At 51.3% G+C, this 16,811-nt stretch overlaps 1 protein-coding gene across 8 annotated transcripts; it reads right to left on the bottom strand.

The window, feature by feature from the left end:
• Positions 1-649: 649 nt before the first annotated feature.
• On the bottom strand, positions 650-16,548 carry SLC38A7 (solute carrier family 38 member 7). Of its 8 annotated transcripts, none has more exons than XR_014060011.1 (12): positions 16,520-16,548; positions 14,312-14,735; positions 13,322-13,520; positions 12,950-13,094; positions 11,951-12,049; positions 10,799-10,856; positions 10,485-10,599; positions 9,014-9,161; positions 8,266-8,465; positions 7,365-7,419; positions 5,006-5,641; positions 650-3,168 (listed from the first exon to the last, which is right to left on the bottom strand). XR_014060011.1 is itself a non-coding variant. In XM_081511622.1 (12 exons), the coding sequence occupies exons 3-12, from the start codon at positions 14,579-14,581 to the stop codon at positions 3,156-3,158; spliced, it is 1,302 nt and encodes a 433-aa protein (XP_081367748.1). In that variant the 5' UTR covers positions 14,582-14,735; positions 16,036-16,229; positions 16,520-16,548; the 3' UTR covers positions 650-3,155. The 8 variants fall into 8 exon arrangements, 5 of the variants coding, with proteins under 5 accessions (XP_081367748.1, XP_081367746.1, XP_081367744.1 ...); XR_014060012.1 differs by having other exon boundaries at positions 5,437-5,641; XM_081511622.1 differs by lacking the exon at positions 5,006-5,641 and adding an exon at positions 16,036-16,229.
• Between the last annotated feature and the right edge of the window lie 263 nt (positions 16,549-16,811).

Raw genomic sequence — 16,811 nt, 5'->3', positions numbered from 1 at the left:
TTGTGGATGCCTGATGTTTCTCAGCTCTCTCTCTCCAGTCTGCCTTAGGTGGGACACAGTGGCTAGAGTGGGATGAAGTTGCGTGTTTCCCTTCCCTCACATCTCTTAGGCTCTGATAAAATCCCAGTAGGTTAGGCTCTGGTTAAATTTTAAGTGTCTCCCCAGGGCATATCTTTGTTAGCAAGAACAGAACGCTCTAGCAATTTCAGAATGGTTCTTTTTACCCTTTTCTGCTGGAAGCATGATGGATTTTTTTTTTTTTTCTGATATTTACTATGAGAACTTGGTAGAACTTCAGGTAAAACCCACAAAGTTTCCAAGTATGCCCCCTTCCCCCAAAAGAACTGGGCTCCTTGGTGTTTTTCTCCCTCAGATTTGTCTACACTGAACCTCCAGAAATTCATCAATTACAGTTTAGGTTCCCTTACTCTGGCACTGACTCCCACAGAGGTTTCTGTTTGTGGGTTTCTGCTCTGTATTTGTGTCTCTCTCCAATTTGAGGGGCAGAGGTGTGCCTTATAGTCTGACTTATCTTACACATTTTAGAAGAGTTGACTTTTTGGTTTGTTCAACTTTTTACTTGTTAGGATGGAGTGGCCACTTCCAGGCTTCTTACATGCTCGACTCTAAGAAACACATCAATTAAATATTTTTTCTTTTTTTCAATTTCATTTTTAATGGAAGAATATACAAATAGATGAATCATGTGTCTATTCCTCTTCCCTCCCACCCCACCTCTCAGGAAACATAAAGTATTTGGAGGACAGGGTGTCTGCCTTCTTCCTTCTTCCTGGCTACATTATCTCTGGCCTTCCTCCATATCTACTGAAAAATTTTTCATTGTATCACAGCAGTGAATTACCAAATCTGGATTTATAATATTGAACCTACATCTAGCACATATACCTACATAATTAGATTATTTGATTGGTCTGATTCCCCCACTAGGTTGGAGGCCATGATCTAGAAGTGGCCCTGCCCCAGTAGAGGGACATCATTCAGAAATGCTAGGCAGCAGATCACCAGGAACCTGAGGGACTCAGAGCACTGGAGTGTCCTCTGAAGCCATAGGTGCCTGTCTTTCACAGGCTGAAATTATACAAAGGTGACCTCTACTGACCAAAGGATGGAACTGTAGTTACATACCATGCGCCCCCTGCCCTGTTTTCTTTCCAGTACGAGGAAATGACCAACATAATCCCTGCTATCTACCAGGCACTTCACATACATTATACCACGTGTCTTCGGATTCTTAATATTTTCATCTACAACATGGGCACCATCACTCCTACTTCCTAGTTGAGGAAAGTGGGGTTCATAGAAGTGAACTGATTTCCCGAGTTCCCAGTGTAAAGAGGTACTGCTCAGATCTAACCCAGCTCTGTCTAAAGCCAAAGCCTTTCCTCTGCCAGTCCCCTGATACTCAAAGGGCAGTCCAAGGACCAGCATGGGCAAAACTGGGAGCATTTACAATGAAGACTAAAGCCCCACACCAGATCTACTGAATCAGAGTTTTGTATCCTAAGGAGATAAAAATTTTGTATGTACATTAAAGCTTGAGAAATACCCTCTCAGGAAGTGTTAGGGGAAACTCGGCCTTGGCCTCCTGAGGAAAAACTGAGTTTTCACATTTCTTCTGTAAATGTGGATTTCTGGTTATAAAGCACTTGTCATTTTTTCATGTACTTTCTTGACACTGGCTCTCCTTTATCCTGGGAGGTAAATAAGGTCAGTGATGATCAGTCCCACATCCGAGATCTGGAAACAGAAGCCCAGAGATGGGGTGACTTGCCCAGAGCCACTGGCCAGCCGACATCCCACCACTTGATGTGGTTTGGCTGGGAGAGTAAGCCAAGGGTTCCAGGATCTGATGTTGGTGCTGGCATGAGGGTTGGAAGTTCCTAAGCTTGCGTTCTGGGGTTAGAAGTCACCAAGTTAAGAGCCCTTTGCTCACTTGTTCATTCATGCATGGCAAGAGGCCTGTGTGGCTCCAATATTACTTCCTGTGTGTCACTGGGTAAACTATGTAACATCTCTCAGCTTTCACTTCTGCATAGAGTTGTTATGAAGAACAAATATGATTGACACAAGTGCTAGCACAAAGTAGGAAATCACAAGTGTCAGCAACATTCATGCAACAACTATTGAACACTTGCTAAGTATGTTCCAGGCACTGGCTAAGATATCTGACGGACAAGGGAGATGTGCCCGCCCCCGTGGAATTTACAGTCTAATGGGGAAGACAGACACTGATTAAGTACTTATAAGTCTTGGCTAAAATGGATGAATTTGGCTGTTTGTTTGCCTATAGCCTAGATGTAAGCTTTTCTTCCCTCTGTTTACTCAGAGAAAGTGAAACCATCCTCAAGCTCTTGGCCCACTAAGCAAGTGTAAAGCGTGGCCCAAAGCTGTCCCACCTGTGTAGTCTTTTTATTTGGCTGCATAGCATGTGAAATCTTAGTTCCCCGACCAGGGATTGAACCCATGCCTCCTGCAATAGCAACTTGGAGTCTTAGACACTGGACCACAGGGGAGCCCCCCACCTGTCTAGTCTTGCATCATGTTTCCTCCTTGGAAAGAGTCCCCATCTCCACCAGGAGGGAGGGATCTTTGCAAAATAGCTGAGCAGGGATAGAGAGTGCGAGAGGGATAGAGAGTATGGGAGAAGGTGAGCTGGTTAGACTTCTAAGTCTAACCAGGGGCAGCCATTGACGACCAAAGCCATCCCAGAATGCTCTGCTCTCCTCTGCTGCTCCCCCACACCCTGGCCATGCTCCACCAACAGCCACTTTCTAGTTCCTCAAACCACCATGTTCGTCCCACTTTTGCAAATGCATTTCCCATGGCCTGGAAAGGTCTCCCCACCTCTTCACTTAGTTCATTCCTACACATCCTTCAGGGGCCAGCTCATATGTCACTGCCCCCAGGAAACCTTTCTTGACTCTCCGGAGAAGCGCCAGACCCCCAAATGTAACCTTCTGTATTTTCCCTTCTTGGCATGTATCACAACTCGTGTGTTTATATCTGTGATGACTTGGCAAGCATCCGTCTTCCCCAGCAGAGGGAGAGCAGAGCTGGTGGGTTTTGCCGGGTATCTTCTCCCCAGCGCTGGAGCACCGTGACTGGCTCCTCAACCAGGACAACGGGGCGTGCTCTCAACACCAGCCTCTGAAAGGACAAAGGGGGGATGCTCAGGAGTTTGAAGCTCACCCCAAAACTTGAGGTGGGGGGGGGGCAGGACATACAACACAGAGGCCAATGTGAGCCTGCACAGGAAGGGTGTGAGCCAAGGCAGAGTCCCCAAGTCAGCGGGGAAAGGCTGATGGGATGTGGCAGAAGGCAAAGGTGCCCAGAACCACTTGAGGTTTCCTGCTCGGTAAAGGGAGTGCAGCGGGCCCATTCTCAACTCAAGGGTCATAGATGGTGAAGCCAAAAGGGGCTTGCCACAACCCAGCCCCTACTGCCCACCCCAGTCCGTCTTCCTTCTGCCAGTGGCCTGGACTGTCCTCGGCATCAGACACAGACCACGCAGCTCAGCAGCACAAGTCCCTTTTTATTTACCATCCTTCCTGGTCTGAATGTGCACAAGTAAAAAAGAAACAGTAAAATGCCCAGGCAGGGAGGGCAGGGGAAGGGGCCCCTGAGGTTATTAGGCCAGATTCCAGCTCATTTCCCCCTTACGGACTCCCACCACCGACCATGCAACATGAGTCGGCGGTGCAGCCCTGCTGATGTCCGTCCTCCCAAACCTTGTCCAGATGGGCACTGGTGGGGCCTGGTGCTGCGTAGCAGGCTGAAAGAAGACAGCCACATGGGCCTGGCCTAGGGGAGCCTAGAGGGGATGTGAGGAGGGGCAAGTCACCCAGTCTGGGGCTGAGCAGAAGTCTGTGGCTCCAGCCAGCCTTTGCTTCTTGTATCGCACTGCCCTGAGAACATGGGTTCCTCTCACCTCCACCTCTCCATTCAGAGGTTTTGGGCAGGAAGAGCCAGGGAAAATGCTGAGTGTTCCAGGCAGAGAAAGCCTGATTCGGTGCCTGGGGTTGGCCTGAGTGGCCAAAGTGTTCAAAATATGAAGGCCAAGAATATCCCTCCTCACCTCGCGTGGGGCACAACCTAGCTATGTCCTAATGTGATTGACAGGCCTCCAAGGCCAGGCTTGGTGGACACGTGGAGCTGAGGAAGTGGACAAGAGAGGGTTTGGTCCACCCTACTCCCATACTTAGGTGAGCAGGAGAGACTAAGCTCCATAGGAAAATGGGGTGGAGGTGAAGAGGCGATGGGGGAAAGGAGCAGACAAGATCCAGACTGGAAGGGAAACTTCTAGGCCAGCATGACTACACTCAAATGTTGTCCAGTCAATGACATGTCAGCTGCCTTTCTTGTCTCGTCTCTGGGTACCAGGCTGGGGTTGACATGGAGGGCAGGGAGAGAAGCAGCCACTGAAAGTGAAGATACCAGTCAGAGTCACCTTGATCCTCACTAGCCCAGCCCGTGTGGCATTCCCAGCTTGCTCCATCACCCACTCTTGTGCCTTTGTCCCATTTTTAACTTTTTAAAACTTTTTTCTGGTCGCACCTTGAGGCATGTGGGATTTTAGTTCCCCGATCAGGGATTGAACCTGTGCCCCCTACATTGGAAGCAGAGTCTTAACTACTGAACCACCAGGGCCATCCCCACTCTTGTGCCTTTGAAAAGAGGGGCCCATCTGGAATCTAAGAGAGAAAGCAGACTCCCCACCATGGGGAGAGTTCAGGCAGGAGTACTCACAGCACCGTGGCATGGGGAGGCCCCTGGCCCCTGGCTCAGAGCTGGGCTGGCACCGTTTGTAAACATTAGACTTGGTGATGTCTGGGATGGAGGAGCAGAGGGATACCTAGACCATCAGGTCTGGGTAAAAGAGGCAGGGCGAGATCCCAAAAGCCTTGGGAAATGTCAATCAGCCATGGGCAAGGGGGCTCTCGGGCTCTCTGTGGACCCAGGAGGCAGTGGACAGGCATTTATCTACCTGCCTTGGTGCACTCATATGCTTTCAGGCTACCTCTGGGACTTGCCAGAGGAAGCCACTGGTGGCTGGGCTGCCGTCAGACTGGAGCAGGTGCTGAGTCCTGGGGTGATGAGCAGAGCCTCTACTCAGGACAGGCTTCTCTGTGGAGGATGGCACCCCTTGGTGCACACTCTTCCTCCAGAGGCAAGTCAGGCTGAGTTCCTTCTTTGGAGACCTACCGACACTCTTTACCCATGGTGTCCAGGCATGGAAAAGTCGAGAGGTGGAGGAGGGGAGGAGGTTCCCCTGTGACATGAGACTTCCTCCTACCATCCATGGCACTGCCAGGATAGGGGAGCAGGAAGGGAGCTGAGTTTGAACTGTCCACAGGGATGGGGCCTGATTTCACCCCAGAACTGTTCCTGGAAAAGGATGGGCACATGTCATCCTACCAGTGGAGGGGAATGAGGCCAGGCCCAGGGTGGTCCTGAAGCTCTATGAGATGAGTTCCTGGGTCCAACAACAAAGGCCAAGAATTCTCTGGGAGGCAGTGGTTATGCCAAAAGATCCACAAAAATGGCGTTGGCTGTGGTCTGGCCAAAGATGAAGGCTCCCAGGGTGACCAAGAGGACTCCATAACTGACCATCGCCCACCAGCTGTAGAGCAGAGCGTGAGAGAGGGCCTGGTCAGTCAACCACTCATGACTTTGCCGACTTTCATATACATGCAAATGTATGTACTAAGTCACTTCAGTCATGTCTGAAGTCATGACTCTTTGTGACCCTATGGACTGTAGCCAACCATGCTCCTCTATTCATGGGATTCTCCAGGCAAGAATACTGGAGTTGGTTGCCATATATCAGTTAATTACTGTAATTACTTATACCACTTCTCCTGTGGGTAGAGCACTTTCTACTTCTCAACAGCTTTCACACAAAGTTTTATGGGGCTGGGTATATGGTCCTAGACCACGGGTAAGGAGACCAAGGCCGAATGCGATTAGCTGACGGGTCACAGGACAACAAGGGCAGGACCAGAACTAGAATGCATGGCTCCTGATGGAAAAGATGGTCAGGAAAAAGCAAGTCACACGGAGTGATCCATTTTGTTAAAAAATAAGTCAAGACATCTGCAAACGTATGTATCAAAAATAGCTACAGGGTTATAACTGGACTTTTTTTTTTTGGGCCTCACAACATGGCATATGGGATCTTAGTTCCCCAACCAGCAATCAAACCCATGCCCCCTGCATTGGAAGAACAGAGTCTTAACCACTGGACTGCCAGGGAAGTAAGTCCCCACAATAATTTTGTTTGATTTTTTTTTTTTTTAAGCACGCAACCTGGTCATAACGCCTCTACCATTCAGGAACATGTACATATTAAAAACAATGCAGTGTTTTGCAAAATGTGCCCTGTACATACAATGAATATTATTCAGCCTTCAAAACAAAGGACATTCTGACTCGGGCTACAAAAGACAGACCTTGAGGATATTATGCTAAGTGAAAGAAGCCAGGTACAAAAAAGACAAATACAATTCCAGTTATAGGAAGTACCTAGAAGAATTAGATTCACACAGAAAATAGAATGCTGGTTGCCAGGGGCTGGGGCGGGGGCAGAACAGGGAATGACTGTTTAATGGGTACAGAGTTTCAGTTTAGGATGATACAAAAGTTCTGGAGATGGCTGGTGGTGACAGTTACACAAAAATATGAATGGAATTAATACTACTGAACACTTTAAAAAGGTAAATTTTTAAAAAATGTAGTGTTTTGTTTTCAATAGACTAAGAAATATTGAAAAGGCCTCTATGTACCGTGGTGGCAGGGATATGGGGAACAGGGCACTTTCATCCACTGCTGCTGGGACTCTGACTGGTACTGCCTCTTGAGAGGGTAATTTAAACCCATGTGCCAAAGTGAAAATGAGCATGCCTTGTGATAAAGCAACTTCCTTCTAAGAATCGATGACACTAAGATCCTCGAACAGGTGTGCCAAGGTGTACGTGCAGAAGTGTGTGCACATTCAGGACACATTCAAACAACAGATTAAGTCCTTCAGAAGTGTTTGAACTGTTACAACTAACATGTTACTCATTTTAGAAGAAGTATTTTAAGGAACTTCCCTGGTGGTCCAGTGGCTAAGATTCCATGCTCCCAAAGCAGGGGGTCTGGGTTTGATCCCTGGTTTGGGGACTAGATCTCACATGCTGCAACTAAGGCCCAGCACAGCCAAATAAATAAATATATTTTTTTAAAACAGTATTTTAAAAACTCCTGTTTTCCAAGTACACAGGTCTCCTGATTCCGACCTGTTTAAAGGGTACCTCCCCATTCAGCACCTCCCCAAGAGGCCCATAGGCTGGGCCCTCCTTTACCTGGCTGGCTTGACTTCCTCCATCTCAGAGAGTTTGGCTTGAATGAGGCACAGCCCTGGAAGAGAAGAGATGGCCCTGAGAGCTTGGGTGGGTTTCCCCCACCACAGGCCAGCCTCCACCTTTGCCAGGAGAAAGGGGAGGTGGATGGAGAAAGGCCTGTGTTTCCTCCTCCATATTTTCTACCTCTGCCTCTACTCTGCACCCAGCTGGAGGCCTGGCAACTGGTCTCCCAGGAGAGGTCCTTGGGTGGCACCCAAGACCTAGAGCTAAAGGGGCAGCATTGGGAGGTGACTCTGAGATGCCCTCACTGCAGGGCTCTTCCCAATGTACTTCTGAGTAGTTGTGGCTCCCTTGCTCCAAGCAAAGTGGCAAGGGCTTTCCAGGTGGCCTCCTGGGTAGAAATAAGCTGGGTACAGGCAGAACTCGTGACTGGGCAGACAGGACAGTTTCCCAGGGATCTGGTGGCAGATTGTCTGAAACTCAGGTCTCCTGACCTCCGTGTCAGGGTGCCACTGCCAGATCCTAATTACCCTGTCATGGGCTGACCCAGCCAGATCCCCGACAGTCAGGGAGGAACAGGTACTTGAAATAAGAGTTAAGACTATATAGACTGTGGAGCTGGACGGACTTTGGTTTGAAAAGGTTCTGTTACTCTTTAGTTGAGTTTGTTAACCTCTAGGGAAGTTTGTTACCCTCTCTGAACCCCACACCCCCTCATGGGTAAAATGGAGATGACAACTACACCTTCTCTGCAGGAGGTGATGCTTAAACAGGGGTTCCCACAGAGCCTGAAGGTGATCGATAAATGCTGGTGATTATGCTCCCCCGCAGGTGAGCAAGAGAGGAGCTGAGGCCAGGAGGCTCTGGGAGTGAGTGCTGTGGGGACACCGGGGGTCCACACCTGGGAAGACAAAGATGAAGCAGGCGGCCAGGCCTCCGATGACCGAGATGACCTTGCCGATGTCAGGGATGAAGAGCGCCAGCAGCAAGGTGAGCAGGAACCAGACCAGCGTCTGCAGCACGCGCCGCCGCCGCTCCCGCCCCACGTCTTCCTCCACCGGCATGCCCTGGTAGCGCAGCCATAGGCCTTCGATCACCGCCCTGACCACACAGAAAGGGGCTCAGAGGCATACCTGCTGACAGCGCCCCGCAACTCCAGCAATGGAGCCAGACCCCCAACTGGGTGGACTGTAGATAAGACAATCCCTGGGCCTCAGTCTCCTCTTCTGTGAAATGGGTCTAGTGGGCATTCTTCTCAGGGTTGCCACAGGGACCGGATGGGATGATGAATGTGAAAGACTGAGTGCCTTGCCTGGTCCAGAGTTTGCACACCCCATGGGAACTGATTCCACTAGACTCCTGGAAAGGGAGGGTCTGGGGTATCCAGAAGACAGGGTGTTCAGGAAGGGACCTGGATTAGAGGTTCTCAGAACACTCACAGATTGTCCTGGTGACTCTGGGACAAAGGTGGCCCCCCAAGACCCGGCTGGGGGTGCTGGCAGGGCCATCCTAGGCACTGACTGTTTCCTATGGGCTTCAGTGTCTCTCTCTATAAAATGGATGTTACACAAGGCCCAAGGACCATGTTCAAATGGCATCCAGGGGTCCTGGTGAGAGGAAGCACCTTTGAGGGGTGGGGAGGGGCTCACCGTCCACAGAAGTGCAGGATGGGGTAGGAGGTGAGCACACTCAGGATGATGAAGGCACGGGCCACGGCCACAGCCATGTCCTCTGATGGGTAGGACAGGAGCACGTCAGGGTCCACTGAGGCTCCAAAGGTCAGGAAGCCGCATATACCTGAGGGCGGGGATGAGAGGGCTGGGTCAGAGCGACCCTGGGAGGGTTAGGGAGATAGACTGTCCCTTGCTCAGTCCAACAGCAGATGGGGAGGTGACATAGCAGCCCTGGAGGCTAAGACTGAGGCTTAGAAGGGTGTCGGGGCTGGGCTCAGAAGCTCCCCTCCCTGACTTCTCACATTCCCCACCCCCACACTGTTACCTCTTTGATCTTGAACTCCCCTAGCAGCTCCTGTCTCAGAGCTTCTGCATTAACTTCTGTCTGCCCATCTCCTCATCATTCAGGTCTCAGCTCAGAGGTCCCTCCTCATCCACAGTGACCCCTGTCCCCAGGCCCTCTCTCAATATCACCTTGTTCTCTTTTCTTCACAGTGTTCCTCTCTCTGAGGGATTTTTTTTCACTTGTTTATCATCTGTCTCCCTCAACTAGTAAAAACATGAACCCCAGGAGAACAGGGGCTCTGCCTATTTGCCTCCCTTGTCCTTGGCTCCATATTCCTGGCTGTGTCTGCAGAAGCTAGGACAGAGCTGGTTCTGAGACCCATCTGTGCGAGCAATCACTGGGCCATTCTTCCTGGTCTCCCAGTCCTGCTCTCTCATCCACACCATTCTCCACACAACACGCACAGCCAACCTTTCTCTGAGCCACACCCCTGCTGAAAACGCTTCCTCTCTGGCTCCCACCAGTCCTCAAGGATCTGGCTGTGCTCCCTGTTTGGCTGTGCTGCCCACCACCCACCCCCAGCTTGCTCCACAGACCTTCTTCTGTCCCGGCCTCAGGGACTCGGCATTTTCTCGTTCCTCTGTCTAGAATGTTTTTCCCCCGGGCTCTTCAGATTCTAGCTCCTTCTCATGGTTTGGGCTTCCCCAGATGCCACCTCCCCTGAGGGGCGCCATCTGTGATCCACCCCCTAAAGCCAGCCCCATGCACATCTTCCCTGGTTCGCTGTTACTGTGGCACGCATCTGGATTTCCTTACTGATTGCCGGTTTACTGCTATAAGACTGTCTCTCCAAATAGACTGCCAATTTCGTGCAAGCAGGACCAGGCCTCTCTCTGCCTATGGCATCCCCTCCATGCTGAGAAAGTTCCTGGGACTGACTGACTAGGCACCCACTGAGACCTGCTGAATGAATGCATGTACACATCTCTCATTTGGGCGGGAGGAGGCCCAAGGCAGCCCAAGTTCAAGCCAATGCCAACAGAAGTATTTGACGTGCTGGGAATGCAGGGTTAAGCCCAGGAAATCCTGGGCCAGAGGACTTGGGGACGAAGAGGGAGAGTGGGAGCCCTCTAAGCCCGGCCCTCAGAGGGGAGCACTCACCTGTGCCCATGTAGACAGCGAGGGCAATGACCATGGCAGCTGTCACCACGCCACCCCAGGTCTTCACCTCGGGCCGCCGCATGCTGTTGAAGACGGGTACGCTGCTCACGTGACACTGTCAGGGTGAAGGGGAGGGTCAGGGTGGGCAAGTGACCTCACCCCAAGGACAAAGGGCCAAGTCCTGGGGCTCCCACTCAGCTCCCCCTTCCAAGACCAGCCCCACCACCACCCCGGCCCTGTCCCACAGATTATGTGGACTCTACCGCAGGATGGGGAGCGAGCTAAGGGAACAAAAGGGACCTTGCAACTGGCACCTGAAATCCGAAGCAGATGGTGGGCATGGCATTGAACACGGCTATCCAGGAAGCTGGCCTGTGGACAGACACACAAGATGCTGCTGCCTGTGAAGACCTCGGAGTCCCCAGCTGCCCCACGCCTTTACTCTTCAGTCAGCCTCCCACAGCCCCCACCAGCCAGCTATACACATTCCACCCACACAAGTGTGGAGCTGGGAGAGGACACACTTCACAGGTCAGTAAACTGAGGTTCTGGAAGGCCCTCTTGGGACTCAAATCCAGAAGTTTTGGTTCTTGCACTTGGGTTTCTGCTTCTCTGGTTTGCTCCTTTCAAGAAAAAGGAAACCAAACTTCCTCTCAGTGGTAAAGAATACACCTTGCCTGCCAATGCAGGAGACATGGGTTTGATCCCTGGTCCAGGAAGAGCCTACGTTTCGAGGAACAACTAAGCCTGGCAGTCACAACTACTGGGCCCACATGCTGCAACTACTGAAGCCCAAGAGCCCATGCTCTGCAATAAGAGAACAAGAGAAGCCACTATTAAGAGAAGCCTGTGTACTGCAACTAGCGAGTAGTCCCCACTTGCCACAACTAGAGAAAAGCTCTAGAAGCAACGAAGACCCAGCACAACCAAAAATAAATTAATTAAAAAAAGTTTTAAAGCTTAAAAAAAAAAATAGAAACTTTTTTTTTTTTTTTAAAAAGTGAGAAAATTGATTCATTTTCACAAAGGAGATACGGGTATTACAGATAAGCACATGTTGAAAAAATGTGCAGTGCCACCCTGGCAGGATCTACAACCTAAGGCCTAGTCTCACACTGGCTCATCTGTTGGACGTTAATGGCAAAGTGGCCCTTAACTCTGGTTCCTACTCTTCTCTCCAGTAAAAAGAGATCAGGACCTCTTGTCTCCTTCCTACAACGACCAATGAGTCAAACCCCTAATGAGCCTTGGGGTTGTTTTTTTTTTTAATGTATTTATTTGGCCGTGGCAGGTCTTAGTCATCGCATGTGGTATTTAGTTCCCTGACCAGGGCCCCCTGCATTGGGACCACGGAGTCTCAGACCACCAGGGAAGTCTCCTGTGTGGCTTTTTGATGCCTGACCCAATACCTCCTGGGGCCCAAGTGCAGCTTCTACCCTGTGTGCCTCCTGGGGGCCCTCACTCACCTGTTCAGGATGCCTGCTGGGGTCATCTCTTTATCAGGCCAGATGTATTTGATAATAACGATGGCAGTGACATACCAGGTGCCCACGACGCTCAGGAAGCTGCCAGGAAGGATGAATTAAGCATCCTCCTCCCTAGCCCCAGCTGCCCCTTCTTCGATTCTATCCCCAGGGACATCCACCCTTCACCTTAGTGACCAAAAGTGTCTAAGGAACCAACTGGGAGATCATTCCAGACAAAGACTTAAGAAATGCATGAGAAATAAATTTCAGAGAAACAAGCCAGTTAGGAAGCCAAGAGGGGACCAGACTGACTCGTGTGGCCACTGGGAAATGAGGTCGTTCAGCTCCATAGCTCAGAGACTGCAGCAGGGGGCGCTGGGCTTCAAAGCACATCTGCTACTTCAATCAGAGAAGCCCAGATGTGACCAGAGCTGCAAGCAGGGCCTTTTGAGAAGCAGGAAAGGCTGGAGGTAGAAGGCTCCAAGACACTAATACCGCAAAGTCAACATTAAAGGGAACCTTGGAGACAATGAGTGTGGCCCCTTCAATTAAGGATTACAGGAAACAGGTTAGAACCCATGTTTTTCAGACTCTGAGCCAAGAAGCTAGTCCCTTCCCTTCACACCAAGCTGCATGGAAAATGCTGCGAAGCTTACAATCCCAAATGATCAAAAAATCCCATGCTTTGTGGGAAAGACAAGGCCCAGGCAAGGAGAGGCCTTCACACTCAGGATTACTATCTGTCCCTTCTTGGACAAGGATATTTGGAACTGACGCTCCCACTGATGCAAAGAGCCACTGTCTTCCTAGCTGCTGACACAAAAGGAACATCTTCTGCTAGAACCTCTGCAAGCCCTGGTCTGCCCCTGCCTCATCTCCTCTTTCTGCCCCTGGAGGCAAGGTGGCATGGAGGAGAGGGGTTCCCTCGTTGCCCTTGGGTCTCTGACTGCCTGTGATCAGAACTGCTGTCCAGGGAAGGCTGGGGTGGGGCCTCCAAACCTGGCATATTTCTGGAAGCCGATCTCCCTGGGAATGGAAAGGGGCAGGATGAAGAGGAAGGCAGTGAGGCTGATGGTGAACTTCCGGTCTGTGTACCAGGGGCTGCCGCTGGCCCCCTCTGGCTCCTTTGCCATCACAGCTATAACTGCAGAGGGAGGAAGGAGGAAGGTGATGCCAGGCTACTGCAGGGTATGGTCCTCCACCTCTGCCGGGATCTCCAACTGTCTCATGGGCCCAGCAGCCAGGAGAGAGGATTCCCAGGTGAATACTGGGCTCGGGCCTTGGGCGAGTATTCCATGCTCTTCCCCGCCCACCGCAGGATCCCCAGGGCCAAGGGGGAGGGATGAGGTAGATACTGAGGGGGGACCTCACTCTTGTCCTGCTGGTCCCCGATGATGATGAGGAAGGCGATGCAGGTCCCGAAGGTGTAGGTGGCAATGGCGACCTCACACAGCACACCTGTCAGCTTGCCACACACAGCCCACACCACCTCTTGGTAGGTCCTCTCATTGCTGGCCTGGGAGCAGTAGGCCAGGATGACGAGGCCACTGATGATGAAAACCAGCATGGCCTGCAGGCAGGGTGGGGCAAGAGTGTGTGGGAAACGCCTGGCAGCAAAGAGCAGCCTGGTTTTGCTCAGTGTTTACTGGCCTGGTGCCCAAAGCCCATTTGGCAAATGAGCCTTATCCTGTGGGGAAATTTTAATAGATTACTGGAATTGAGATTTTCCTTAAAGAGAAAAAGTTTTGAGGAAAATTTCAAACATGTGCAAAAGTAGATAGAATAGTACAGTGGACCACTATGTATGTACCTGTCACTCAAATCTTAAATTCAAAAATCATCAATTCAGGGACTTCCCTGGTGGTCCAGTGGTTAGGACTCCATGCTGCCAATGCAGGGAGGGCAGGTTCAATCCCTGGTGGGCAACTAATATCCCACGTGCTGTGTGGTGTGGCCAAAAGATTAAAGACAAAAAGATCATCAATTCAAGACCAGTCTTGTTTCATCTCTTCCCTCTCCCACTCTGGATTATGTTGAAGAAAATACAAGCTATCATTTCATCACTAAATATTTCAACACGCAGTTCTAAAAGGTGTGGGCCCACTTTTTAAACATAACCACATAAGTATTAAATATGCAATTGATGTCTGAAATTCCCTAACTGCTAGGAAGGCTTTTGAAACCTCATCTGGCCTCAAAGAAAAGAATGCTACAATAGTTTAATAACGTCTGCCATATGTGGCAGAGGGGAGAGTGATTAGCATGCGTCACTGACCACTCCTGATCCAGAGCCTCTCTTTTGAGGCCAGGAGCCCAGACCCACCACTCTGCATCTCTGCCCGCCAGGCCCCCCTCACTCACCATCTGCAACGTGATTCCGGCTGCCACGCCCCCGGCAGTGCTGAAGGCTGCCGGGAAGTTGAGTAGCCCCGCGCCCAAGCAGGCATTGACAACGATGAAGATGGCTCCAAGTGTGGAAGTGGTGCCTCCACCGAGACCCCCAGGAGGGGCCTCCCCCTCACTCTTGGGGGCTATGTCCACAGAGGGACTCTGCAGCAGACGGGCACGCTCCCCAGAATCCGTGCTTAAGCCCCATTCACCAAGGTCTCTGTTGATGCTGACCTGGGCCATGGCCCCCGGAGTCCTGTTCACACAGGGTCTGTGGGTTCTGTCTCACAGCCTCATCTGCTGGGGAACTGAGGGAACACACCTTCAGTTGGAGGGTGGCCCCAGCCTGTGTGGGGCTGTTATCCTAGGAGGCCTGTGGGTTCTGGCTCTCCTCAACCTAGATGGGAAAGGCAGGTATACTGTTATCCCAAGATAAGCACAGAAAGTAGAAACAACTTTCCCAAGATCAGATGGCTGAGATCCAAACCCAGGTGTGCCAGTGTGTGGAACACTACAATGGGTGCCACAGGGTAATGGCAGAGACAGAAAGATGGCAGATGCAACTCCTGCCTGCTTCAGGCTTACGGACCAATCAGGTAAGAAGAGAGAATGGGTACCGACAAACCCAGACGAGAGGGGTACTGACATGTCAGTACTAGAGGCTGTGCATCAAGCAGGAGTGTCATGCACATATCTTATCTCATTCATTCCTTAGATGACAATGGTCATAAGGTTTAGAGAGATCAAATCACTCATTCAGGATCACACAGTAGCAAGCTGCAGAGCAAGATTTAGATCCAAACCTGTCTGGCTTACCAACTAGTTTCTACACTGCAGGGTCTGAAGAACAATCCTCACCTAGAACTGTGGGTATTTCAGTTTCTTACAGCCCGGCATACCTCCCTCCCGCCCAGAATCTAAATTCTGTGGAGCTTTCAAAGCCCTTCAACATTCCAGTGAGGATTTCAATTCTCTTCTTCCACATGACTGACCTCACCCCTGCCCATCACAGAGGCATTCCGCCTCATGCCCCCAGCACACTGGGAGGTTTAAAATGTCTAATGAGGCCTCTTGGGTGGTCTGATTCTTGCCATGGCTCCTCCTGTGATGGCTGAACAAAGTTGGGAGCTATAAACTTATCAGAAGGAAAAGGGGGCGTTTGGGTACTCTCAGACATGTCACCAAGCATGCAACCAAGGGACACAGCTCCAGGAAGATGTCTCCCTGCTGGCTCCAAATCTAGAAAGATCAGTCAGACGCCACAGGGCTTCCTCTTATGCAACTTGCCACCCAGCCAGCAACTCAGCAAAAAACCAAAGCAGTGAATGAGTACTGGAGGCACTTTTGGTCTCAGGCTTCCAGTGTAGCTCCAGAGAGAACCATGTAAAGAGGTGCTCCCCACGCTGTGAGACCTCATCTTCCATCCTGCTCACCTCTCAGACACAAGAGGTTTCTGCACTGGTCGGGAATCTCTTAGCCTCCCCTCCCCTCAAATTACTCTGCTCCATGGTCCCCAGCTTACTTGCTCTTTCCACCCTTCTGGCTTTGGTGGACAGAGAGCTATTCCTTATGGCGCCTTCTCCCCCAAAATCTGAGATCTGATTCTCCTCACTTCCCTCTCTGCCTTCAATTTTTTCTTTCTGAAACTTCACCAGTGCTGGTCAACAGAGTGAAGGGAACTGAGACGGCTCTCTTACCTCAAAGAGTGAAGCACCAGCTCAGTTAGGGAAACAGACCCACGGAGGCAAAGAGGCTAATGTCCCCGAGTCTCGTTGGTAGAGTCATTATTAGCAGCCTAATGCCCACGCGGTCAGGCCAGAGCTGTAACCACTGCAGTAGGACCCTGAGAGCCCAACGAGAGTAAGTACCCAGGCCAGCCTGGGGCCAAATCCTAGAAATACAAGGGGTGGGCTGCATTGGAAAATGGGCCATGGCCCACCCGGGACGGAGAGTGGGCTGCTGTGTGGTAAACTGCGGAGGGGGTTCCGGGGCTCGACAGGTGGAGACCAGGTAGGGACAGGCCGGGATAAGGCGCGGCAAGGGCCGGCCGACCCCGGGCGGGCGTGGGGCAGAGGATGCCAGGCTGCAGAGCTCTGCAGCGAGTGAGTAGGATTCTGCCACGGTGGGGGCCTTGGAGACCCAGATTCCACCCTCCAGCAACCTGTACCTCCTTCCACCTACCTGCGGTCTTTCTAGCCCCGGCCGGCAGCGGAGACACGTGAGCAGCGATCACATGACCTCAGGGGCCGGGGCGGACCGCGGGGCACGCTGGGAGTTGTAGTTTTCTGCGGGCGTCAGTGTTACACTGTTGTTCGGTCGTGTCCGAATCTTTCCGACACCCGTGAACTGCAGCACGCCAGGCCTCCCTGTCCCTCACCAACTCCCGGAGTTTGCCCAAGGGCATGTTCATTAAATCGGTGAGGCCATCCAGCCATCTCATCCTCTGACGCCCTTTTTTCCTTCTGCCCTTGAT

The sequence above is a fragment of the Giraffa tippelskirchi genome, chromosome 7 (genome assembly GCF_054371585.1).
Source record: "Giraffa tippelskirchi isolate mGirTip1 chromosome 7, T2T-mGirTip1v1.2.pri, whole genome shotgun sequence".
NCBI lineage: Eukaryota > Metazoa > Chordata > Mammalia > Artiodactyla > Giraffidae > Giraffa > Giraffa tippelskirchi.
Note: the sequence above shows the minus strand (reverse complement) of the source record. Positions and strands in the feature narration are given on the sequence as shown.